This window comes from Lemur catta, chromosome 7, assembly GCF_020740605.2.
Source record: "Lemur catta isolate mLemCat1 chromosome 7, mLemCat1.pri, whole genome shotgun sequence".
Classification (NCBI taxonomy): Eukaryota; Metazoa; Chordata; class Mammalia; order Primates; family Lemuridae; genus Lemur; species Lemur catta.
The window spans coordinates 105,394,892-105,419,328 of NC_059134.1; the positions used below are offsets into that span (position 1 = coordinate 105,394,892).

The 24,437-nt window shown below is 49.2% G+C and overlaps 2 protein-coding genes and 1 non-coding gene across 9 annotated transcripts in view; all 3 read left to right on the forward strand.

Moving 5' to 3' along the window:
• SPTBN2 (spectrin beta, non-erythrocytic 2) overlaps nt 1-7,168 on the forward strand; it is a 29,900-nt gene extending 22,732 nt beyond the window's left edge. For both annotated transcript variants that reach the window (XM_045558384.1, XM_045558383.1), the window contains exons 22-36: nt 158-418; nt 510-640; nt 869-1,073; nt 1,594-1,968; nt 2,626-2,870; nt 2,969-3,107; nt 3,360-3,444; nt 3,662-3,858; nt 4,157-4,299; nt 4,390-4,465; nt 4,543-4,593; nt 4,757-4,977; nt 5,263-5,436; nt 5,975-6,017; nt 6,310-7,168. In XM_045558384.1, coding sequence (XP_045414340.1) covers nt 158-418; nt 510-640; nt 869-1,073; nt 1,594-1,968; nt 2,626-2,870; nt 2,969-3,107; nt 3,360-3,444; nt 3,662-3,858; nt 4,157-4,299; nt 4,390-4,465; nt 4,543-4,593; nt 4,757-4,977; nt 5,263-5,436; nt 5,975-6,017; nt 6,310-6,543 — 2,580 coding nt within the window. In that variant the 3' untranslated portion in view covers nt 6,544-7,168. The remainder of the gene's footprint in view (nt 1-157; nt 419-509; nt 641-868; nt 1,074-1,593; nt 1,969-2,625; nt 2,871-2,968; nt 3,108-3,359; nt 3,445-3,661; nt 3,859-4,156; nt 4,300-4,389; nt 4,466-4,542; nt 4,594-4,756; nt 4,978-5,262; nt 5,437-5,974; nt 6,018-6,309) is intronic.
• A 5,279-nt stretch (nt 7,169-12,447) lies between these two features.
• On the forward strand, nt 12,448-22,603 carry LOC123642880 (RNA-binding protein 4B). 6 transcript variants are annotated; one of them, XR_006736547.1, is made up of 5 exons: nt 12,478-12,592; nt 13,261-13,684; nt 17,559-17,604; nt 18,816-19,486; nt 22,020-22,603. XR_006736547.1 is itself a non-coding variant. In XM_045558392.1 (4 exons), exons 2-3 carry the CDS (start codon nt 13,273-13,275, stop codon nt 19,475-19,477), a joined length of 1,074 nt encoding a protein of 357 aa, XP_045414348.1. In that variant the 5' UTR covers nt 12,448-12,592; nt 13,261-13,272; the 3' UTR covers nt 19,478-19,486; nt 21,128-22,603. The 6 variants fall into 6 exon arrangements, 3 of the variants coding, with proteins under 3 accessions (XP_045414348.1, XP_045414347.1, XP_045414349.1); XR_006736545.1 differs by lacking the exon at nt 17,559-17,604 and adding an exon at nt 21,128-21,349 and having other exon boundaries at nt 21,939-22,603; XR_006736546.1 differs by lacking the exon at nt 17,559-17,604 and adding an exon at nt 21,128-21,349.
• On the forward strand, nt 15,811-15,910 carry LOC123643155. Its single transcript, XR_006736712.1, has one exon. It is a non-coding gene; the product is annotated as a small nucleolar RNA U13 (small nucleolar RNA).
• Nucleotides 22,604-24,437: the final 1,834 nt, after the last annotated feature.

Genomic DNA, 24,437 nt, shown 5'->3' on the forward strand with positions numbered 1-24,437 from the left:
AGTATCTGGGCCAAGAAAGGGGGCCTTGCAGAGAGGGCTGGGGAAGGACAAGAGGCAAGAGGGTGGAGAGGGCTTGCCCTTGAGCAGGTCTAAGGGAGGTGGGGGTAGGGGTCCCTCAGCAAGCCCTTCCGTGTTTCCTCTTCTGCTGCCGGGGCAGACCCTGCAGAAGGAGATGCAAGGCCACGAGCCCCGGATTGCAGACCTAACGGAGCGGCAGCGGGCCCTGGGTGCGGCAGCGGCAGGCCCGGAGCTGGCTGAGCTGCAGGGATTGTGGAAACGCCTGGGCCACGAGCTGGAACTTCGAGGGAAGCGACTTGAGGAGGCCCTGCGGGCCCAGCAGTTCTACCGCGACGCCGCTGAGGCGGAGGCCTGGATGGGCGAGCAGGAGTTACACATGATGGGCCAGGAGAAGGCCAAGGTGAGGGCAGGGCGGAGCCCAGTCTGTGTGGCCGACTCTGCCTCACCCCACGGCCCGACTCACTGCCCGATGCCCACTGTCACTTTCCCAGGACGAGCCGAGCGCCCAGGCAGAGGTGAAGAAGCACCAGGTCCTGGAGCAAGCCTTGGCCAGCTACGCGCGGACCGTCCACCAGCTGGCAGCCAGCAGCCAAGACATGATTGACCACGACCACCCGGAGAGGTGAGTGCAGCGGCAGCACAGAAGCCCAGGCCTGGGGGAGAGGGGCGCTGTCAGGGCAGGTGCAGGGATTGGGAGCCTTCTGTGCTGTGTGCACAGAGCCACCTGAGAGCTGGAGACACAGGCACTTGGTGATGTTGAGAGACTAAGAGGGACAGGACTGCACAGAACAGGCTGGGGTCAGAGCAGTGGCTCCTCAATCCCATGGTGCCCCCGCCACTCCCCTTGCAGCACACGGATATCGATCCGCCAAGCCCAGGTGGACAAGCTGTACGCCAGCCTGAAGGAGCTGGCCGGGGAGCGGCGGGAGCGCCTGCAGGAGCACCTCCGGCTGTGCCAGCTCCGCCGAGAGCTGGATGACCTGGAGCAGTGGATCCAGGAGCGCGAGGTGGTGGCCGCCTCCCACGAGCTGGGCCAGGACTACGAGCACGTGACTGTGAGTTCGGAAGGACCCACTGGGAGACCAGAGCCTCATCCTGGGCAGAGGGCCAAGGGGCAGGGGTGGGGTCTGAGACCAGGCTAAGCAGGCGCGTCCCCCTGGGTCTCGAGGTGTTTAATCCGAGGAATTGTGCAGCAAGGGGGACACGGGGCTGAGCCTGGGCAAGGGCAAAAAGGAAATATCCAATCACTCTTTCCAGCGTAGCTCAGCAGATGGGGTGGGGCTCCCCACCATAGTTCGGGGCTTTGGATCCTCACAGTCAGGGTATCCTTGTCCGAGGTCTGAAGGTTCCAATCATCTCCAAGTGCTTGGGCCACCCATGGAGGGAGTCGGTTGAATGCAGCGTCAGTGGCTGCATCTGCTTGTTAACTCAGCCCTGGCCATGAAACCTGCTGTGCCCCGAGCGGCCCCGGGGAGAGAAGTGGGTTCTGAGTGTGGCAGGGCGGCCTCACTCCATCAGGCAGGGGCCACATCACCAGTGTCACAGCGTCGTCTGCACAACTGCTTCCTCCGCCAGATGCTCCGGGACAAATTCCGAGAGTTCTCCCGGGACACGAGCACCATCGGCCAGGAGCGTGTAGACGGTGCCAACGCGCTGGCCAATGGGCTCATCGCTGGGGGCCATGCTGCACGGGCCACCGTGGCTGAGTGGAAGGACAGTCTCAACGAGGCCTGGGCCGACCTGCTCGAGCTGCTGGACACGCGGGGTCAGGTGCTGGCCGCCGCCTACGAGCTGCAGCGCTTCCTGCATGGGGCGCGCCAGGCCCTGGCCCGGGTGCAGCACAAGCAGCAGCAACTTCCAGACGGGACCGGCCGTGATCTCAACGCTGCCGAGGCCCTGCAGCGCCGACACTGTGCCTACGAGCATGACATCCAGGCGCTCAGCGCCCAGGTCTGAGCCAAGCCTGAGGAGGTGGGGGAGGCTTAGAGGAGGCTGTGCGCAGTGGGGCGGGGTTCTTGGGAGCTGGGCAGATCCCGGAAGTGCTGGGAGTGTGGCATCCTCGCGGGGGTCATTGAGGGATGAGGTTAGAATTGCTCCAGGAGAACATCTCTGACCAGGGGACAGCCACTGTGTTCACATTTTTAATGACAAGCCTCCTTGAGAGCCCATGTCATTTTCAGGTGGCCCCAGTGGCTACAGGACTCTTCATGCCACACTAACACCGGCCCGCTGGTGCCTCCCAGGCTTGAGCTCTAGACCGCACAGAATAAGCACAGGACCTTCCTTCCACCATCTAAACCCAGTCAGCGCCCCCGTGTCCCTTCTTTAGACTAAACGTTTCAGTCTTGCAATCTCCGAGGACCCTCGCGTCCTGGCCTCCTTTCCTCTGGTGAGCCCAGGCCCTCACGTGAGACCCAACAGGGCAGAGTCTGGCAGGGCCCCTGCCTCCATCGTTCCTGGCCACCCCCCACCCCCACCCCGGCTCCTTCTCCTGCCTCTCTGGCTGGCGAAACAGGCAGGAGATAGACAGCGGCAGCCAGGACCGAGACAGGCTGCGGCTCCTCGGAGCCTCCTCGCTCCGCCTGACCCTGACCCGGGGCCCCGCAGGTCCAGCAGGTGCAGGACGATGGCCACCGGCTCCAGAAGGCCTATGCTGGAGACAAGGCCGAGGAGATCGGCCGCCACATGCAGGCTGTGGCCGAGGCCTGGACCCAGCTTCAAGGAAGCTCTGCCGCCCGCCGCCAGCTGCTGCTGGACACCACGGACAAGTTCCGCTTCTTCAAGGCCGTGCGGGAGCTGATGCTCTGGATGGACGGGGTCAACCTGCAGATGGACGCCCAGGAGCGGCCCCGGTAAGCCCACTGTGCCCAGGCCTCTGTGGATGGTGTGGCTGGCATCACGGGGGTGACGGGCTGTGGGCAGCGGGCGATACCGTTTCTGTACCCACTAGGGATGTGTCCTCCGCGGATCTGGTCATCAAGAACCAACAAGGCATCAAGGCAGAGATAGAGGCCAGGGCGGACCGCTTCTCCTCCTGCATCGACATGGGACAGGAGCTGCTGGCCAGGAGCCACTACGCAGCCGAGGAGGTGGGCGATGCTGGCCTCACGCGCCGGGCTCAGTGCTGATTTTCCCTCTGAGTCTGGCTGCTTCCTCGCATTCTCTCTTTGCAAGAAATCTTCCACTCTCTGCCCTCAGCACCGTTCAGAGATTTCCCACATCCCATCTTTCCCCCAGAACCGTCTGCCTCTTGACGTCAGAAATCACCAGCCCTCTGGGGTGATTCGGGGTCAGGGCTGGAAAGGCCCCCATTTGTGCTAACTCGCATCTCTGCCCCCCAGATCTCAGAGAAGCTGTCTCAGCTGCAAGCACGGCGCCAGGAGACAGCTGACAAGTGGCAGGAGAAGATGGATTGGCTCCAACTCGGTGAGCTGCCGTGGGAGCGCGGGTCCTGGGAGGAGGGGCTGGGCATCCTGCACTCTGTGTTTCCCGAGTGCGTGAGTCCAGGAACCCGGGTGTGGAACGCAAGGTGCCCGACTGCCTGGCACTGCTCTGGGGCAGTGGCTTTCTCTGCGTCCTTGTTCTCACTGTGCCCTGCCAGTGCCCACTCTGACCTGCCCTCTGTGATGCCCGATCCCGGCAGTTTTGGAGGTGCTCGTGTTTGGGAGAGACGCAGGGATGGCCGAGGCCTGGCTGTGCAGCCAGGAGCCGCTGGTGCGAAGCGCGGAGCTGGGCTGCACGGTGGATGAAGTCGAGAGCCTCATCAAGCGGCACGAAGCCTTCCAGAAGTCAGCGGTGGCCTGGGAGGAGCGTTTCAGTGCGCTGGAGAAGCTCACTGCGGTGAGGGCTACGGGACCCCAGGGACGCCTGCCCCAACCTGCTGCCCCGGCCGGTGCTCTCTCCTGCTGTTCCCACTGCACCGGCATCTCCCAGGGGTGAGCTGGGAGTGCCCTGTTGTCATCACAACTTCAGGAGTCCTCGGTTCCCCAGGCGATGCTGACACACCGCCTCCCCCTTTGAATTCTATTCTCCATCCTTCCTACTTCAGCAGACTAGAACTGAGACATCTCAGCTTTCCCCAACACTCCAGTCCTTTGAAATGAGACCTTCTAACTCTGACCTCAGCATTTTTTGACAGCTGGAGGAGCGGGAGAAGGAGCAAAGGAGGAAGAGGGAAGAGGAGGAACGGAGGAAACAGCCCCCTGCCCCGGAACCCAGGGCCAGTCTGCCGCAGGGGGGCCTGGCGGCCGGCCAGACAGCTCCTGACGCCACCTGGGATGGGTGAGAGCCGGAACACCTGGGGCAGGAGGATGAGGCTGAACCCAGGCAACCCAAAGACTAATTATTCCCCGTCACCTTCGGCTGTTCCAGAACCCAGCCACGGCTGCCAGCGTCCACACAAGCGCCCAGCATTAATGGAGTCTGCACGGACGCAGAGGCCTCACAGGTAACCCGGGGGTCCCCGCACCCCGTCAGAATCGTAGCCCCTCTTGCAAACCCTCTTACGGCTTCCTGTCCTTGCAGCCCCTGATAGAACAGCAGAGACTCGAGCAGAGCGGCTTCCCAGAAGGGCCTGTGAGTTCCCTGGATGTGTGGGTGTCGATGGCTGGGGGGTGAAGGGACCAAAGGGGGTGTAAGCCGGGGGTGCCATCCTGGGGATAAGAGAGGGCGGAGGCTCCGAGGAAGCTTGGGGGTCTCTCATCTCACCCTCTGCCACTGACACTGGTTTTTCCCACAGGGATCCGGTGCAGGGGAAGAGGCCGGTGGGCCACGGGGAGAGAGGCAGACCCGGACACGGGGCCCGGCCTCTCAGGCAATGCCCCAGAGCAGGTCGTCGGAGTCCGCCCATGTTGCCACCCTGCCCCCTCGCGGCCCCGAGCCCTCTGCTCAGGAGCAGATGGAGGGCATGCTCTGCCGCAAGCAGGAGATGGAGGCCTTCGGCAAGAAGGCTGCCAACAGGTACTGGCTCTGGCCGTGCAGTGCCCGTGGCCTCCCTGGTGCCTGCCTTCTGAGGAGGCTTCCCTGGGACGTCTTCCTAGGCGGAGGGAGGGGTGCCCACTAGACTGCGTCCTCTGGGAACGGGGCAGGACTCAGGACCAGAGCAGGGCCTCGGGGGAGGACCAGGAGGCCGCAAAGATGACGGGCCTGAGGACAGGAGTGGAGCTGCAAGTCCCAGGTCACAGGCCCCACCGAGGCCAGCCAGGCACCCTGTCTCACCTCTCGACTGCACCGTGTCCCACCCAGGTCCTGGCAGAACATATACTGCGTCCTGCGGCGTGGGAGCCTGGGCTTTTACAAGGATGCAAAGGCAGCCAGCATGGGAGTGCCATACCACGGAGAAGTGCCTGTCAGCCTGGCCAGGGCCCAGGGCAGCGTTGCCTTTGATTATCGAAAGCGCAAACATGTCTTCAAGCTGGGGTAGGAACGGGGCGCGGTGCTCTTGGGGTGGGAGGGAAGTCAGGAGTGATGTGGGTGAGCGAGGGGGTGGGCCCAGAGGGAGAGGGGTTCCCTGCAAGGGGCACCTCAACGAAGTGACCAGACCAGCTGCTTGGGGACAGATGCAGAGGCAGAGGATTGTGGCTGTATTTATTCCACACTAAGGGGAGCTGGGGAACCAAGACCCAGGCCTGACAGCTGATGTCGAGCTGCAGGACTTCCGGGGGGGGGGGGGGGGGCGGCGTCTGAAGACGGGTCTGGCACTCCCCTGCCTCCAGCAGCCTCGGGCCTGCCCCTGCCCGCCAGCAAGCACCCAGCTGAGGCACCCCGGCCCTCCACGGCCAGTCCGTTGGAAAGGGTTTGCTTTTACGGCCCTGGGCATCTGAAGAATGTGTCTTGTCCGGCCCGAGGCCTGCAGCCAGGACGTCCCCCTGGCCTGGACTCTGGGTTGGGATCGAGCTCTCACCAGCACTGATCTGGCGGAGTCTCGGCTCTGCCTGTGGCTTCTCTCTCCCAACAGCTTACAGGATGGAAAAGAATATTTATTCCAGGCCAAGGATGAGGTGAGCCGCTGCTTCTCCTCCGTGTTCCCGTCTCTCCGGGCCATTCTTAGAACCTCCTTCCCTCTCTTTTCCTTATCTCATTCTTTGTAATAAGACAACGCACAGTGTGCTAGCTGGGTGTTTATGAGGCCGCACCAAGACATGTTCCCTACCTTACAGGGTCCTTTTTCTTCTGATGAGAGGCCATAGTCAAGATGTGTTTCTGCCTCCTCCTCTTGCACTTCCCTGCTGTCCCCCGCGCTGGCCCAGCACAGTGTCCCTGCAGCTGACCGGGCGTCTTTCTGTCCTGCAGGCAGAGATGAGCTCATGGCTTCGGGTGGTGAATGCGGCCATTGCCACTGCGTCCTCCGCCTCTGGAGAGCCAGAGGAGCCAGCAGCACCCGGTGCCCCCCGGGGCATGACCCGCGCCATGACCATGCCCCCAGTAGCACCGGCTGGGGCCGAGGCGCCTGTCGTGCTTCGCAGCAAGGACGGCCGAGAACGAGAGCGAGAGAAACGCTTCAGTTTCTTTAAGAAGAACAAGTAGTCGGGGTCAAGACTCTGAGGCCATCTCCCTCCTCCCTCTGTTCAGGAAACTGCCAGGGACTGTGGACAGGGACCACCCTCTTGTCCGGATAACTGCCTGCTGCTAGGGTCTGTTGCCAAGGTCAACCCATCACCAGAAACTGTCACTGGGGACAAGTCGGTGTCCCCATGGGCAACCCTTCTCTTCTGCTATTTAATTCCAGACTGGTGGTGGGACCCAGGCAACCCCCAATTCCACTCCCCCCACCTCAGCCTCTTCCCCAGCCTTAGCCTCTGTCCCCGCCACAGGGTGGACAGTGCCATGCCCTCAACACAGGCCATGTGGGGAATGGCTGCCCGCCTCAGGGTCCTTCTCCCACCACAGCTAGGGCACGCCGTCCGCCGGCTGGTTCCTTGCCCCTGGGACTAGCCAGGAACCTCTCAGAGCTGACGCAGGACCTGGGGGTGAGAATGCCAGATGCCGGAGTCAGAGGCACCGAAGCTGTCCCTTCCCATTCTTCCTCATCCTCTGACTTGAGTGGCCACTCCACCTCCACCTGCCCTCAGTGACTTCCAGGTGTGAGTCGTTCAGGGGCAACCACAGCCTTGAGTCTGGCCAAGGAGGTGATTAAACAGCTCAGCTTCTCTCACTGCCTCTGGGTGTGTTTGCTTTCCTGACCGCAGCCCCCTGCCTGAGCGTGTCTCTCCTTTGGTCCCGCTCTCCTGCGCGTCAGGTCTCCACTCTGCCCCCAGCCCCCGAGCCCTGCGAGAACCACACTGCTGGGAGCCTCCCCCCGCGCTCTCCCTTGCCCGTGAGGACGGCCTCCGGTGTGCTGGCCTGACCACTGCCAAGCCTCTTTTTAGACCAAAGAAGTCCACCGTGGGTTGGGGTGATGTCAGCAAGCAGTGTTCGTGTTCAAAGGCAACAAGGGACTCCTTCCCTGGCGCTCAGCATTCTTCACTCGATTCTCTAAACCGTTTTTAAAAATGGAAGACTGGGGAGCATTGCCACAGCCACCACCTAGTCTCAGCCGCTGCCCAGCCCGGGGGAAGAGTCAGGCACATAGGGGGTGATTAGTGTCCCCACACTCTGTCTCCTCCCCAGTGGAATCCAGGGAGCTCAGACAGGCGTCGGAGAAGTGGCAGGTTCCCAACAGACTGAGCAACAGAATGGTGTTACCCTGGGAGGCCCAAGGACATAAATACACATACAAAAGCACAGTAGGATATATTCTAGATTTAGTAAAGTACTAATGATGAACTCACTGGAGGTTTCGGGGCAATGCTGTCTGGCTCCAGATGTTGGTGGAAGTGACCACTCCCTGGTGGCCTCCAACAGGCAAAGCTGTGTTTTCTACGCACACACAAACAGCCATCTTTCCAGGAAAGCAGCCCCATCTGTAGCGTAATCGGGCAAGGGCCCCGACTGAGCAGATCTGCACCGGCTAACATCAGTCGCAGCAGCCCGGAGTGGGCTCCAAACATGAGATCGGGTAGACCAGGCAGCGCACAGAATGATTCTTTCTGCTAAGTTGATCCTGTATTCCACAGTATCCAGGTGAATACACGGCACAGTGTGTGATGTGACCAAATGGAATAATACATCAGTGCTACACGGATACCTCTTGTTCTTCAAGTACAACTGTAACATCGCCCCTGTTTGAAGGGCGTGACAGTCACACATTGTAGGGTGCTCAAGGAATCTGGGCATTTGCACTCCCAGGTGGCAAGCAGAGGGGTTGGTGGGAAATCAATAATTAGACATTTTAGAAGGAAGTGTAAATGGAGGAGAGAAGTTAGGGAAGAAATGGTCATTTTCATGTAAAACGTAAGCATGAGTAGGCAGCCAGTTGGAGCGGTCCTGGTCCCGCAAAACACAGGTGTGACTGGAGAGGTAAGACAGACATGTGGCAGCCGAAGCCACTGTAGGGCACAATTCCTTAAGGATGGGACATGGAAGAGGACAGCACAGGGTCAGGAAGTAGGTCTCGGGAAACACCTTCCTATGTGGGGGGGCAGAAAGGAAAAGTTCCAGAAAGACAACAGATGGGATGGGCGGTGAGGGGTATGGCACAAGTCGGAGCACAAAGATACAGTAAGCACAGGCACCGCCGATCCACAGGAGACGCGGACAGAGAAAGCGGGGTAATTATTTAGAGAAAAATCAATTTGCATTCTCACATAACAACACCTTCAAGAGTGGACTGACCCTAGCTCTGCGCTATCCAGTGTGGCAGCCACTGGCCACGTGTGGCTGCTGAGCACTTGAGATGTGGCTTTCCAAACTCAGATGTGCTGTAAGTACAAAATACCGGATGTCTGCCGGTTGCGGTGGCTCACGCCTGTGATCCTAGGACTCTGGGAGGCCGAGGCGGGAGGATCGCTTGAGCTCAGGAGTTTGAGACCAGCCTGAGCAAGAGCGAGACCCCGTCTCTACTAAAAATAGAAAAAATTAGCCGGGCATGGTGGCGCAGCCCTGTAGTCCCAGCTACTCAGGAGGCCGAGGCAGGAGGATTGCTTGAGCCCAGGAGTTTGAGGTTGCTGTGAGCTAGGCTGACACCACGGCACTCTAGCCCGGGCAACAGAGTGAGACCTTGCCTCAAAAAAATAAAAATATAAATAAATTGTCAGATGTCAAGTACTTAAGAGGGAAAAACTTTTAATATATTTTTATTGATTACATGTTGATAATATCTTAGCTATATTGGGTTTCAAAAGTGTTATTAAAGTGGCTTTGAACTGTTTTGTTTTACTTTTTTAACGTGTTTTCTGGAAATTATTAAATTACTTATGTAGCTTATTTCTATTGGACAGCATTGCTCCAAATGGCTCCCAGACCTACATGTAAAAGGTGAGAGCTACAATGTTAGTAGAGGAAAATGTAAAAGAATATCTTTGTGGCTCAGGGCTAGAAAAGAACATCTTATGCAAAACTTCAAAAGAACAAGCTTTAAGATTAAAAAATTGATTAATTTGATTGGATATAGAATAAGGATTTCTGTTCAATGAAGGACACCATGACAAAGTTAATAATTGGCAGAATGAGAGAATATATTCGAAACCAATAAGAGATTAATATCTAGAATACACAAGGGAGTCCTATAAATCCACAACAAAAAGACTGCAACCTACAAAGAAAGATGAGCAAAGACATGAATGGGAAATGAAATATCACTTTATACTTACTAGACTGGCATTGGAGAAGTGGATACTGTCAAACATTGGCAAATACATAGAGATACAAAGGCCCTCATACGCTGCAGGTAGAAGAGTATGATGGCACAGGCTTTCCAGAGAACAACTTTGCTCAACTTAGACAAGTTAGTTCTACATATATTCTATGACCCAGCAACCCTGCAATTCCACTTCTGGTTTATATACCCCTAAATTCTCAGACAGAATTAGGGCACACACATAATTACTCAGTAGTTAGATATCACACAGCAACACAGCACTTAGTGGAAAAAAGTAAAAAAATTATGAGCTATATAACACAATAAACAGATGTACATAATTTATACAAATGTACAACGGGTGGACCGTGTTTAGGTCCAGATTAGAAGAAACCGAATGTAGAAAAGACATTTGTGACAGTCTAGGAGAAATTTGAGCATAAACGATGATAATATAGCATAGTGCTGATGTTTTAAATTAAAAATAGTGAAGTACACACAAATGATATTGTCTGAGGTTGACTTTAAAATACTCCAGCAAAAAATTTAAAAAGTAGAGGGGCTAGATGAATAAGACCAGCAAAATGTTGACAAGGTCAAAGCTGGGTGAAGGGTACATAGGAATTCACCATCATATTTTCTCTTCATTTGTCCCTTTTTTGATAATTTCCACAATAAAATATTTTTAAGAATGGAGAATACAAACTCACATTTAAAAGACATGTTTGGAATAACACAGACAAAGTAATACACACTAAACTCATTAGAATGGCTGCCTATGAATAGGGGAAGGAGAATGGAGGTAAATGGGAATAAGTAAATAGATGGGAGAAAGGAGATGGAATGGTACAGTCAGGGCTATGAGAAGAAATAGCATAAAACATAGAGGCGGCTGGGTGCTCAAACCTGTAATCCTAGCACTTTGGGAGGCCAAGATAGGAGGATCACCTGAGGCCAGGAGTTCAAGACCAGCCTGATCAACATGGTGAGACCCCATCTCTACAAAAAAAAAGAAAAAAAATTAGCCAGGCGTGGTGGCACGCACCTGTAGTCCTAGCTACTTAGGAGGCTGAGGAGGGAGGATTGCTTGAGCCCCGGAATTTGAGGGTGCAATGAGCTATGATCACACCGCTGTGCTCTAACCTGGGCGACAAAGAAAAAAAAATAAAACACAGAAGAGGAAAGGTTGGTGAACTGAAATTTTAGGAGGATGAAAACTGTTAAGAGGACATTAATTTTGGAGACCTCAGAAAACTTGGGGAATTGGAGAGGACGATAGAATCCAAAATACCAGGTATGAAGGTGGGTGATAAATTCAGACTCTTTGTTTGAGAAGTCTCTCCTGGAACACTGAAGGAACCCCAGTTACAAAATGGTAAGATTAGTGAAAACAATGTCAGAAACTGTCAAGATGGTGGTGGCACGTGCCTGTAGTCCCAGCTACTTGGGAGGCCGAGGCAGGAGGATCGCTTGAGCCCAGGAGTTTGAGGTTGCTGTGAGCTAGGCTGACGTCACAGCACTCTAGCCTGGGCGACAGAGCAAGACTCTGTCTCAAAAAGAAAAAAAGAAATAAAAATGTAAAGAAATGGTCAAGATGGTATCTACATGTGTCTTGAGAGCAGAAAGAAACTGAAAATGCCCAAGAGGAGAAGGGCAGGGGAGAGGTAGACAGAATTAGGTAGGAGACAATCATGCATGTTGGTTATTAAAATTACCTCTTCTGAAATGCCTGGGAAACAAAAAGAATTCAGTGAAAGAAACATACCCGAGTAGTTGGAGTGGAAGACGGCAGCCTGAGGAATTTGTGCCTGATGGTATCAGAGAAGCTGCTAGGGAGCCACCACAATGAGGAACGGTGATTGACAACCACCCTAGAGATAAACTCAATCCATCCATCTCCATAAACGTCCATGTTGGAGGGGTGACGGTGAGTGATCCACCTAATAGCTTCCCTTTTGCCACCAGGAGGCGGTGCCCTTGGAGCACCGTTGAATTTTCAACGCTAGAAAGCGTCGGGAGATTCGCAGTTGCCTAGACCTCGAGCAGCGTGGTGTGGACGGGACCCTGACGTCCCGCAAAGCAAGGAACCTCTCTGGGCCTCTCCTCGGTATTCCTTGGTGTGCTCACCACAGACCAGGAACTGTGATGGACACACAATCAGAGCTTTTATTCTACCCAGAGGGAAACGGCCCACGTGTACACGTGAGCAAACAAACCATGACTAAGTGTGACCTGGGTAGAAATGCCTTAGACCTGTCCCAGTTCTGCCAGATCATCTTTCTGCTCCTGGGTTCTCAGTTTTCTCACCAATAAATAACACGTTTGCAATGAAAATTTTAAAAATTATGTTTAAAGAGATACAAAAAAATGATTAGGTTTGCTTAAAATGTGGCGCGCCTGTATTTTTGAAATGTAGCCCCAAGTTGCCATAGAGGCTGGCCGGCCCGCTGAGAAAGCCCCTTCTTAGGGGCCCAGTCAGAAAACTCTTTGTCACCAGCTCCCCCACGGCCCCCGCCCCCAGTTGGCCCTACAGCACGTCCCATTGTGACGGCCAGCGACCCCGGGCTTCCCATTGCCCGGGACGGTGGTTACGACCAGAGCGCTTCTGACGCGTGGGCGGCCACCCCCGCGCAGGGTGGTGATTGGCTAGCCCGGGCTGGGGGCGGGCTGACCTCCGCTCCGCGGCGCCGTCCCCACTGGCCCCGCCCCCGTGCCGGGCCGCCATTTGTCTGCGGCCGCGGGATTGGTCGCCCGGCTCCCGCGAGGGGGGGAGGGAGGCAGCGCGCACTCGCGCGTGCGTGAGCTGGCGCGCGAGGAAGGCCCGGTCGCGCCGAGGCTCGAGCGGCCGTCGCCATTTTGTAGGGTTCTCTCTGACGCGGGAGCCGCCGCCACCGGGAGGTGAGAGGGCGTCTTGTGTGTGTGTCAGGGGAGCCCGGGGGCAGGCCAGGCCGAGCCTCCCGCGGACTGGGATGGCCGAGGGTTTGCGTTTCTCCTCTCGCTGCGGGAGGTCCGGGGAAGACAACGGGAGGAGGCGGGGCCGGGTCTCCGGAAGGGGGCGGGGCAGGGGTCGGGTCGAGTCTTTGTTGGGGCCAAGGAGCTGGAGGTTGCGCCGCTGGGCGGGGGACGGTCCCGGTTTGGGGCGAAGGGGACCTTTTTATTCTTAGTCTCTTGAAAGGCGATGTCTCTCGGAGGAGAGGTACACAGATTTCCCTCCAAAATCTTGTTACCGGGCGCTCCGATAGATGCCTCTTGCCTTCTGCTTGGGCTTTTCTCTTTCCTCCCTATTTTAAGACAGGAACAGCTAATCCTGTTACTTAAATGCGCTCCGTTTCACGGAGGTGATGGTCTGTGCTATGCATGCTGACCCCTGAGCTCCTGTTTGCAGGTCACACATAGCTAACACTTCCCCTTAAGAACAAACCGTTCTTCCTCTGTTGAGGAAGAATAATGAACGTCAGTGTGAGTGAGGGTCTTGAAGGTGCCGAGAACTTTGGAGGATTAAACTAAAATGCTGCAGTGCACTGAAATTTCCCACCCCACTTTGAAATCTTGTTTTTCTCTTCCAGGCTCTCGTCAGGATGGTGAAGCTTTTCATCGGAAACCTGCCTCGGGAGGCCACAGAGCAAGAGATCCGCTCACTCTTCGAGCAGTATGGGAAGGTGCTGGAATGTGACATCATTAAGAACTACGGCTTTGTGCACATAGAGGACAAGACGGCCGCCGAGGATGCCATACGCAACCTGCACCACTACAAGCTTCATGGGGTGAACATCAACGTGGAAGCCAGCAAGAATAAGAGCAAAGCTTCAACCAAGTTACATGTGGGCAACATCAGTCCCACTTGTACCAACCAAGAGCTTCGGGCCAAGTTTGAGGAGTATGGTCCAGTCATCGAATGTGACATCGTGAAAGATTATGCCTTCGTACACATGGAGCGGGCAGAGGATGCAGTGGAGGCCATCAGGGGCCTTGATAACACAGAGTTTCAAGGTGAACTGGTCTGGGGCCTGGGTGGCAGAACTGAGTGGGGTCTAGCTCAAGACAGAGGCAAGAATACAAGACCATGGGACTGGCAGGGTGGTCTCTTCCCTTCTATTTTAGATGGAAATAATAGATTACATTTACCACTCCTAAGTATAATTTACTTTGGGGGAAGCAAACACTTCTCCTTTTCAGGTTTGCTAAGGTGTTCCTCAGCAGCTGTGTAGAATCACAAACTGTGGGTTACTTTATTCTGCAGGCTTCATTCATTTGTTTTTGAATGCTGTCAGAAGTTTAATCTGCCTGGGCAAATGAGTACCTCATGGGAGATGGGAGGATAAAGGTCTGGCTTACCTGCTTATTTTGTTATGACCAGGAAGCCTTATATTTGAGGTTTTCAACGTTTAGCACTTATATTTTTTACTGCCTTGGGTGATGGGTAGTGGTGGGAAAGAATAAAAAAGACATTTAGAGAAATCTCTATAATATAGATTTGGGGGAGTCTCTTTTGGGTGCTGAAATTTGTTCAGTCTGTGGACTAAACAAGCAGGGTCAAAAAAAAAGAAAACAAAAACATGCCATGGACTATTGTGCTCCACCTACTATTATTTAACCTGAATGGAAAAAGAAGGAAATTTCTAAAAGTATCAGATTGGATGGGAATGATAGTCCTGCTTCTGAAGAGAGTCCAGTAAGGGCATCACAGCTCGTGTCATGTTATTTATGCCAGTAATATTGTTACATGCATTGTCATTAATATCACAAAGAGGTTGCCTGAAGATTCTCTAGAACTGTGCTAATATGGTAGCCACATGTAGCTAGTACATTTAAATTAATTAAAATTAAGTAAAATTTTAAAATCCGTTTTTCAGTTGTACCAGAACATTTCAAGCATTCAGTAGTCTTATGAGGCTAATGGTTACCATATTAGTGCAGATATAAAACACTCCCATCATCATAGAGAGTCCTTTTGATTAAAGTTGTTAGACAAGTTTTTTGTTAGCGGTATCATTGTGGACCACATGTTCACAGTCACTTTTGTGGTTCCTAAGTCAACACCCCTTTTCCTGAGTGCCATTAATGCGGTTGTTACGAAGTACTTAAGGGTCCTTTGCTAAACTTAGAAAAGAGAATGAGAAAAGAAATAATGGGAGAAGAAGAAAACTTGACCAGAAAAGGATAAGAAAGCTTGCAAGTAGTAGAGAGGGGTAGCGGAACACCATAAAGCATCTCTGGCTTCAGCCTTGGCCTTTAGCTGTCCTTTAAAGCATAGGGCCAAAGTTGCAGGTACTTGATTCCATTAACTAGTCGTATGACCTTGGACAATTCTTTTAACCTCTCTGTGCTTCATTTTCCCCACTTATAAAATAGAGTTAATGATCTCTGCCATACCTCCCTCACAGGATGGTAGTGAGGCTAGCATGTGGTAATAACTGTGAACGTGTTTTGACAGTAAAAGCACTATGTGGTGAAAGGTGAGTGCTGTTTGCAACTACGGTGTTTGTCTTCTGGTTATTTAAAATGTGATAGTGAAGCTTTCCTTGTTTATGTACTTTTTTATTTATATTTTATCTTCAATTATTTTGGAATGCTGTTGCATTTCAACTTGAAAAAGTATTCTTAACTATTTTATTTGATGGGAAGGAAAACACGGTGGGAGACTGGGAAAGGAAGGCTTTCTCTTGGCAGGTAACAAGCAACATGTAAAAGAATATAAAGTCAGGTACAAATTCTGCAGAGGTATTCTAGTCACAGAATACAGCATGCCCTTGCCTTTTTAATACACAGCCGAATAAAAGGAAAGGGGCAAATGTATGTTAATTGGGGAGGAGGTGGCTTAGGATGAGCGCGCCTTAACAGGGCAGGTGTGATTACTTTAGGAAGTGGGCATCTGAGTAACTCAGTGGGACGGCCATGAGATTTTTAAAACCATCACTTCCTTAGAAAGTGCAGACACTAAAATGAATTGAGAAAGAAAAATTCTTCATTTGGTTTCCATGTTTTTAGCTTGGCTCCTCTGGAGAGAGCACTCTTCTCTGAGTTAGACATACAGACATTTTTGTAACTAGCTCTGGTTTTCTTTCCCCTACATGACAAGGGAAAGTTTAGTATTGGATGATAAGTTGTAGTTTTAGATCTGTTTGTAGTTCATAAGCGTGATGATTGGGTGTTCATTCGCATGTGTCAGATGTGCCTCAAACCTTGTTATGGCATGGGCACGTTACCCATCTGATGTGGGGGAAAACATTGCAGCTTTACAGAAGATACAGTCTAGATACCAGTTGGAGCTATTTTTTAATTTCAGTCATCTAATGAAGCCTTTTCTGTCATCTACTAATGAAGGTAGCTTCTTAAAAGTGCCACATTAGGCATCTTTTGAACCTTTATTTCTCTATGTTAATAGCTGCCATTTAGACTTCTGTGCAAGTCATTTTACATATGACTTCTGAAAGGAAGCAGCAGAATCCGAGTTTACCTGACTCTTCCAGTTCAAGCAGCATTGAACTGAACCACTGTTTACTTAACACACACAGTTTGCATTGGAACACCCTAAGGAAGCTATTCCCAGGTAACAACTCAGGCAGTGGAATTGGGAAGGATATATGAGAGTTCAGGTGTCTCATTTTTTCCCCATATGTAAACAAGTATTAAGTGAGAGTACTGCTGTATATCAGCTACATCCCCATCCCTCTCTCAGTCTTGGCACTTGATAGCTCAGAAATTAGGACCCCAAGTTTCTCACCTCAGCATTTTAATGCTCTTTTCTCTTCCAGCTTTCAAAAGAAAATACTTTTATTGGGCTGGTTTTCTGGAAAATGTTGGCAGCAGATTTCAGTAACTTTTGAAGGTCTCAGAAAATCTTTAAGCTTTTGGTCTGTCCAAGTGTAGTAGAGTGGAAGAATTTAGTCTTCTCTCAATCTTCTTTGCCCTGGTTCCGTAAGGTAGTAGAACAGCACGGTATTTTTCAATTATTATGAGAAGTTTAGAGGATTTAAATTAAAAGCCTAGTTATAACCATTGGAAAGACTGTTTTAAAAAAACAACAACACATCACTTCTATTATAGATTTTTTAGTTCTAGGTTAAAAAGTTGTTACCTGCATCTGCATCCTTTTCACAACTACACAGATTTGCTACAAATGTTTATAAACTTGTGTTCCCACCCTCTAAAGAAAATCAGGAATGAAGATTGGATTTAGTAACAGAAACGTCAAGGTAAAATTACTAGGTTTTGTTTCTCAAAAAAAAACAGACCCAAAATCTATAAAAGTGCAACCTTAATTGATTTTTTTTTCCTTTAAAAATGTTACTTCTAGGTCTCTGGATTGGCTGCCTTTTAGATTGGCATGGTTACTCTGACTTTAGAATTGGAGCAGTTTGTGTCTTGTCTCACAGCTTAATGTCGCCATGCATGTCTGAAAGCCAAGTAATTTGTAATCCTTTAGTCTAAATTATAGGGAACTCTACATTTGAGATATAAATTGGAGCGGAAATCTGTTTCTAAGTGTAGTTAGCATTGTGGCCCTTAATAACTTCTAACAATTAGAATGGGAGTATTTAAATCTCTGAAAACAACGGGATGTCTAAATGCAGCTTCCAGAGAATGAGCGCCATTTGGTATCTGTTGACTGTATCAGTGGTGATGGTGGATGCTGCCTGTCTGCTACCAGCTGGAGTATAAAGCCTGAGCTCCTTTGTTGATGCTAAAGAATGGGTTTTAAGTTGGAGGTGGCGAATACCAGAAACTGGGGTGGTAGGAATCTTAGACATTGGGCAGAACTGAGTTTGACTAAAGTGATGTTACTGCACTAACCCGCTCCCCTCCCAGGGTCAGTGCATGGCGCTGTTCTGGCTGCCGTCCTGAATCTGGCTGTTTCCAACAGGATGGTGGAGCCACGAGGCCTATCGCATAGCTGCATCCAGAACAAGGTCTGTTAAAGAGAGAATAACTGCTAATCGTGGAGGGGGATTGTTCTGATCAGCCCTTGAGAGTGATGAGAAGCTCCTGTTCTCCACGTCTGTACTGGCTGCTGTGTCTTTTGGCTACAGTTTGAAAAGCATTAACTTGATCTCCAAAAATCTTAAGGAATTTGGGACTGAATTACTGCCACAATTACTTCTTTTCCTAAACTGCTTTTAAAGACTTCAGATGTTTTCATCAGTAAGGGTCCCTGGGTTCAGTAGTACACAAGCCCTGGGCACAGATTGTTTCTTCTCTCAGCTGTTCTTCAGTGTTGCTCATTTCCTGGAAGTGTGGATGCGACCTGTTTGTGTGGGTTCCCAGAGGCCTTTAGGCAAATGCTGCATTTTCCTAGCAAGTCGGTAATCCCCTATAAAGAATTTTGAGCTACCTGGTAGGATGAAATGCTCATCATTTCATTACATGGAAACACATTGTTCTTTAGTAACCCATACTGTTTCCAGATCTTTCTAATACTTGCTGTTGAGAGACCTTGGACAAGTGGTTTTCTTTTCCACAGTAAGCATGAATTCGCCTTTGTGGGAAAACAGTGGGGGTGGGTTGAAATCTGGAGGGTCTTATAACTTCCAGAGGCACTGGAGATGAAGCGGATGATAAGCCAGGGTTGATTTGTGTACCCAACATGGGGAGCCTTCTGATGACACCTGCAAAAACTGCTGGAGGAAACCAGATGGATGAAAGATTGCTGTGGTTTTTAAACTACGGTAAATGCTCAGGCCTTACATGGCCCTGAGTAAATCAGTGAGAGGTGGGTAAGATGCCTTCCAAATCTGGTGTAACTGAGGTTTTGTTGGATATTTGATTTGGAAGTACTGGCAGGTTTTGGATCATTACAATTAGTAACACTTTTACTAGTGAGAAGTGGAAACTTTTTCAGTTTTTGTGTTTGGGGGGAAAAGGAAGTGTGGAGATACAAGCAGGAAGGAGTCTGTTCTGTTGGTCTAAGTAGACAATATTAACCCAGATTGGCTCTGAGGACTCAAATTTTCTAGCTGTCATCTGTATTAAAACTTCATTTCGACTACTTTTTTGAGGGGATTGCTGAAATAGGGTCACAGGAGTGTGTATGTGTCTTCTGCCAACTAGTTTACTTTCATTTAGAAGAGGGTAAAGAATGCCAGTGAGTTATAATAAATCTTCTTACATCTATTTCCTCAAGGCAAAAGAATGCACGTGCAGTTGTCCACCAGTCGGCTTCGGACTGCCCCTGGGATGGGAGACCAGAGCGGCTGCTATCGGTGTGGGAAAGAGGGGCACTGGTCCAAAGAGTGCCCAGTAGATCGTACAGGTCGCGTGGCAGACTTTACTGAGCAGTATAACGAGCAGTATGGAGCAGTGCGCACGCCTTACACCATGGGCTACGGGGAGTCCGTGTATTACAACGATGCATATGGAGCATTCGACTACTATAAGCGTTACCGGGTTCGCTCTTATGAGGCGGTGGCAGCAGCGGCAGCAGCTTCCGCATACAACTACGCAGAGCAGACCATGTCCCATCTGCCTCAAGTCCAAAGCACAGCAGTGACCAGCCACCTCAACTCCACTTCTGTTGATCCCTACGACAGACACCTGTTGCCGAACTCTGGCGCTGCCACCTCAGCTGCTATGGCTGCTGCTGCCACCACTTCATCCTATTATGGAAGGGACAGGAGTCCACTGCGTCGTGCTGCAGCTGTGCTCCCCACAGTTGGAGAGGGCTACGGTTATGGGCCAGAGAGTGAGTTGTCCCAAGCTTCAGCAGCTGCACGGAATTCTCTGTATGACATGGCCCGGTATGAGCGGGAGCAGTATGTGGACCGAGCACGGTACTCAGCCTTTTGAAAACTGGAGGTGAGAGTGGGGTGGGTGTGGTTAAGAGATTCTGTTTAAATTCCCTCGAAAGAGACCTATGCTTCATAGAGGCGGCAAGAGCTATCTGTTTACTGTTGGGACAGTATCTAAAGGATGCAAATTACGTGTCTTCAGTATTTCTGTAGCTTAGGCCAGAGGTTCATCTGGCCTTCTGAGGTTTTAGTGTATGACTGTAACCAACTTGTTCCTTCTGAGAGAACAACAAACTCCATTTGTTAGTGAGAATATTGTTCTTTAATCAGTTGTGAACAGATTTGGGTTATAGAAGAATATTTAAGAGAATTAACATTTGTTATGTGCCCTCTGTGTATATTATATCATCTACACGATAAGCCTTTGAGATATTTTCTTTTATGAAGAAGGGAACTAAGGCTCAGAGAGGTTAAGTACTTTGCCCAAAGTCAGTTAGTAAATGATAGGTAGAGTCAAAATTCAAACTCAGACCTAACTCCAAAACCCATGCTCTTGCCACTACAAAAGTACAGTGGTGTTAACCTGAGAGTATAGGTTCAGGAGTTAGTAATAACACAGTCAGGATTTTAACTATAACTTTAGGCTTTTAGTTTGCTGATAAAACTACTTCTTGGGTCATTATCCTTTATCAAAGGAAACCCTTCTAATACATCTACATGCCAGATACAGTCCTATACATTTTAAATGTTTTCATCTAAGATTATTTGCCTGAAGGCTGAATGTTTTGATGCTCTGTCCCATGGAGTCCTTTTCTTACTAGTAATCCCGAGTATCTTGTCCTCTATGGGCACGTAAGCCCTATTCATCATAGCCTGAGATGCTATCATTTAGAGCCTGACATTTCCCATTTCTTCCAGCAATTTTTGTTTTGTTTTTTGAAGGGAGGAACATTTAAGGAATTAGATAAACTGGTAATTTGCTAACGTGCATAGCATAAAATCCCATAGGTGGTGAAAGCCAGTGCCATAGGCTCTGAAAATTTAGTGTTTCCTACTTCAGGAAGTGTGTACCAAAGGTGTTGGAATGGCAAGAATAATTAGTATTCTAGAGATGGATAAATGTCTTCATCAGAATGGAAATGGCATTGTGACTACTTTATATTTTCATGGTTTTCCTTGTACCTTGAAATTGAGTATCACCTGAATTGGAGCCCCAATAGCAAGATTAAACTGAGCTGCACTGAGTGTCCAGTGTTCCTAACGCATCCCTTTGGTATTTATGTAGAAGAAAGCAAAGCCATAGGAATTTGCTCTTTTATGTGAACTGAGAAGCAAATATAGCATGAACCTGTGATAAGTTATATTGTATATGAGCCTGTCAGCAAGGCTTGGGGTCTCCTGAGACCATTGTGCAGCAAGTCTGTGTTCATGTGTGTGTAGTGGATAATCTTACAACTTGTAGAGTTTGTCCTTAATTTTTACTTTTAATGTAGCTGGATCTGCCATAAGGTGGGATATGCCTCTGAAGTAAGCTGGTATAAATTTGTTAGATAACCTGTTTCTCTCAAATATGTTTCAAAGTTAAATTAGTATATTGTGGTCTTTAAAAGGTATTGCTAGGGCATTTTAAAGTGAATTTTGACTACAAGCAGTGGTTTTTCAACTAACCTCTTTTTAGTGATGACTTTTAAAGAAACTTACCTTCCAGGTGTGAACCTCAAATGGACTGAATAACCCTGAGTTGGTTGCAGTCCCAGGAGCCTGATGTTAATGAGGCTGCCAGGATGAAATACTCCAGAACTATTGGGGATCCAAATTCGGGTCTCACCTTAGCAGAACTGATCCAAGAACGTCACAGCTTTTGAAGTCGATTGGCACAGATCAAGACCAAGATTTGGCCCTTTGTCTATAATAAGTAGAGGAACTTGGTGTGAGTTAACTTTTTTTTCCCCTCAGCCATTGGTGTCTGGAGTTCCCATCAATAGAAGAATTAGAGAATTCTAGGAGTGATTTCTTCTTTTGATTCGGCAAGGGAGATTTGGTCAATTAGGGGAATCACTGGAACTGTGGCTCTAAATCTGTGACAGTGTGGCACATAGGTGTGTTAGTGATGGGTAAATGACCAACTCCTCCTTGATACCCTACCCTTTGTGACTCTCATTTCTGAAAGCTTGTTTACTATGAAAGATTAAAATGAAATACATTTAAAATAGCGTAGTTGGCCATATATGAGATCTCAGCATCTTCTGCCTTTCCTGGACCCAAAAACTAAATTGTGGTTCTTAATAATATATGTGTGCCCTTTGTTGGCCTAAAACATGGATAAGAAAATGAGAAAGATGTATTTATCACCAACATAATATCCTCCAACTAGATTGCATCTTGTCCTATATTTAGCTATAAGTAGATTCCTGTATATAGCTATTGGTAGACTCCTAGGGGTAATTACATGCAATATAAGTTTGATCCAGTCTGACTTGGTTGTTTTGTTCTTTTTTTTTCCCCTCCCTGGAATACAGGACGAGACCAGGGCCCCTGTACTCGGAGCCAAGCTGCTCTCCAGGCATTGTGTAAGCCTCTTGTGTTGTGCTCTCTTTCAGGTAGGATAATTGCGGACTGAACCCTCGGGCTGCGGTCATATATGAGAACTTGCTCCGCGCGGTCCCCTTTGCCGGGATGTTTCCATTGCTTCATGTTTCAGTAAACAAAGGAGTTTGTGACCAACTATGTTTTCTTTCTTAATTTAATTCTTCTGAGTTGACTTTTCTTTCTTCTTGATACTAGTCTTTGTAGCTTTTCACTGTTCCTTATATTCTCAGCCTCTGAGCAGCCCTAGGTAAGGATTACGCTGGCATCCCCTTCCTGTGCAATGGAACCCCTCTCATCTCGCTTTCCCTAGGAGTTGAACCCTTCTCCCTGCCTACCTGGCAGCATCTCCTTTCCCTTTAAAATGACCATGTAGTGGGAAAGCAGCCTTTTACTCCTCTCTGTTAGCTCTGGACTCTAACATTGAAGCTAATCTTCTGAAATTGTTAGGACCATTGGGGGTTTTGTTGTTTTGTTTGTTTTCTTTTATGTCTGACCTGTGATCGTGATACAGCATTAGCTGAAATTTAGCCTTGTTTTACTCCACTCCTCCCATTTTTTTTTATTTTTTTGACAAATAAACGTTTCTAACATTTAAGTATCTTTTTGTGTTTGTGTGACTGTTATTGATAACTGGTATCTTCTTATTCTTTCCCAGTTGTGTTCGGGCTACAAAATTCAAACGAATGCATGTCTGAAATTTAGGTGGAGAAGGAAAGATTTAGTGAGGTGATATGGCTTCAGTAATAGGTGGTGAGAAATTAGCCAGAATCTCGAGACACTGCTAAATACGCTCGTAGTCAGGCTCGTTTTCTTTAAATAATTAGAGCCGCTAGTTATTTAGAGAAAAGTTTGAAGGCTCGCAAAGCCAGATTAGTAGTGATAAAAGTAAGCCCTACATCAGGAAAAGGCTGAGCTACAGTAGCTCCAAGGGTCTATCAGGTTGATTCAATTTGACTTAATAGTTTTTTGGCAAGTATAAAGAATACATTTTTGCTTAATTAGCTCCCTTCCCCAATATGCCTCCTTTTTTGATTTTTAAAAAATATTCATTTAAATTCACTTACGAGCTATTGAAAGAGGTCTCTCTTCCCAAGGTGTTAGTATTCTGCTAGGATTAGACTTTGGCTCAAAGAAGGGAAGTATCATAGTATTTTGAACAGAAAAGCAGATAAGGTATTACTGATTAGCAGTGACAGCATTTTGCAGTAAAGTATGTGTGTGAGAATTTTTAAAAAGATTTATGGACATTTTAGTTATCATTTTTTAGATCCTTACAAAGCACATTTAACAATGGACTCAAGCTTACTTAAGCTTTATTGTAAACACTGACATGTAAATTCTGACTACATGTGAAATTTTACCTACAGTTATATAGTACTTTCCCCGCATATTTTATGCTTAATCCTGACAGGTGAAGCAAAAATTTTCCCTTATTTTTTGAGGGGATGAGATATGACAATCTACAGAGGTTAACCTGTCCACACACACATTCCAACCAGTGGTAAAACACACAAGGTTCAGTATTCCTCAGAGGGGCCGGACTGTCGCTGTTTTACAAAAGGGAAAATAAGGCAAAGCCACTGGGATTTCCTTGTGATTGATTTGCAAGCCACGGGGCAGAGCCAAGAAATAAATATGTGCAGGTTTGCTGGTTCACCAGAATCTCTGGTGGTCCTCTGTGCTAGGTTTTGAACAATTTAACATAGTTTTTAATGTATCTCATTTTCTATCTCATTGGCAGAACAAAAAAATTAGATTGATTCTGCAAGAGAGTTCTATGTCAACACTGCCCAATAAAACTTTTGGCAGTGATGGAAGTATTCTTTATCTGTGTTGTCCAGTTTGTAGCTACTGGCCACCTGTGCCTATCGAGTACTTGGAATATGGCTAATGCATCTGAGAAACTGAAATTTTTTTAACTTAATCATAATTTAATTAGCCACATTTGGCTAGTGGCTACTGTATTGGACAGCACAGTTTTAATAGTGAAATAAGTTTCTTATATGAGGAGAAAAAGCCTTGCATAATCATATAAAAAATCCTTTCACTTTTCTGAGGTAGATAAACACTAGATAGGGGGTTAGTTTTCAGCCAATGAAAGAGGACTGTTGAGTAGAAATAAATGTATTTATTTCTTTTTTTATTTTTATTTTTTTTTGAGACAGTCTTGCTCTGTTGCCCAGGCTAGAGTGCCATGGCGTCAGCCTAGCTCACAGCAACCTCAGACTCCTGGGCTCAAGCAATCCTCCTGCCTCAGTCTCCCAAGTAGCTGGGACTACAGGCATGCGGCACCATACCTGGCTGATTTTTTCTATATATATTTTTTCAGTTGTCCATATAATTTCTTTCTATTTTTAGTAGAGACAGGGGTCTCACTCTTGCTCAGGCTGGTCTTGAACTCCTGACCTTGAGCGATCCACCCGCCTCGG

What these genes read in the sequence shown, in the direction of transcription:
- LOC123642880 (XM_045558392.1), top strand. Translation starts at nt 13,273, where the DNA reads ATGGTGAAGCTTTTCATCGGAAACCTGCCTCGGGAGGCCACAGAGCAA. An exon ending in TGATAACACAGAGTTTCAAG is followed by an intron (nt 13,685 to 18,815) that starts GTGAACTGGTCT and finishes TATTTCCTCAAG; the next exon opens with GCAAAAGAATGCACGTGCAG.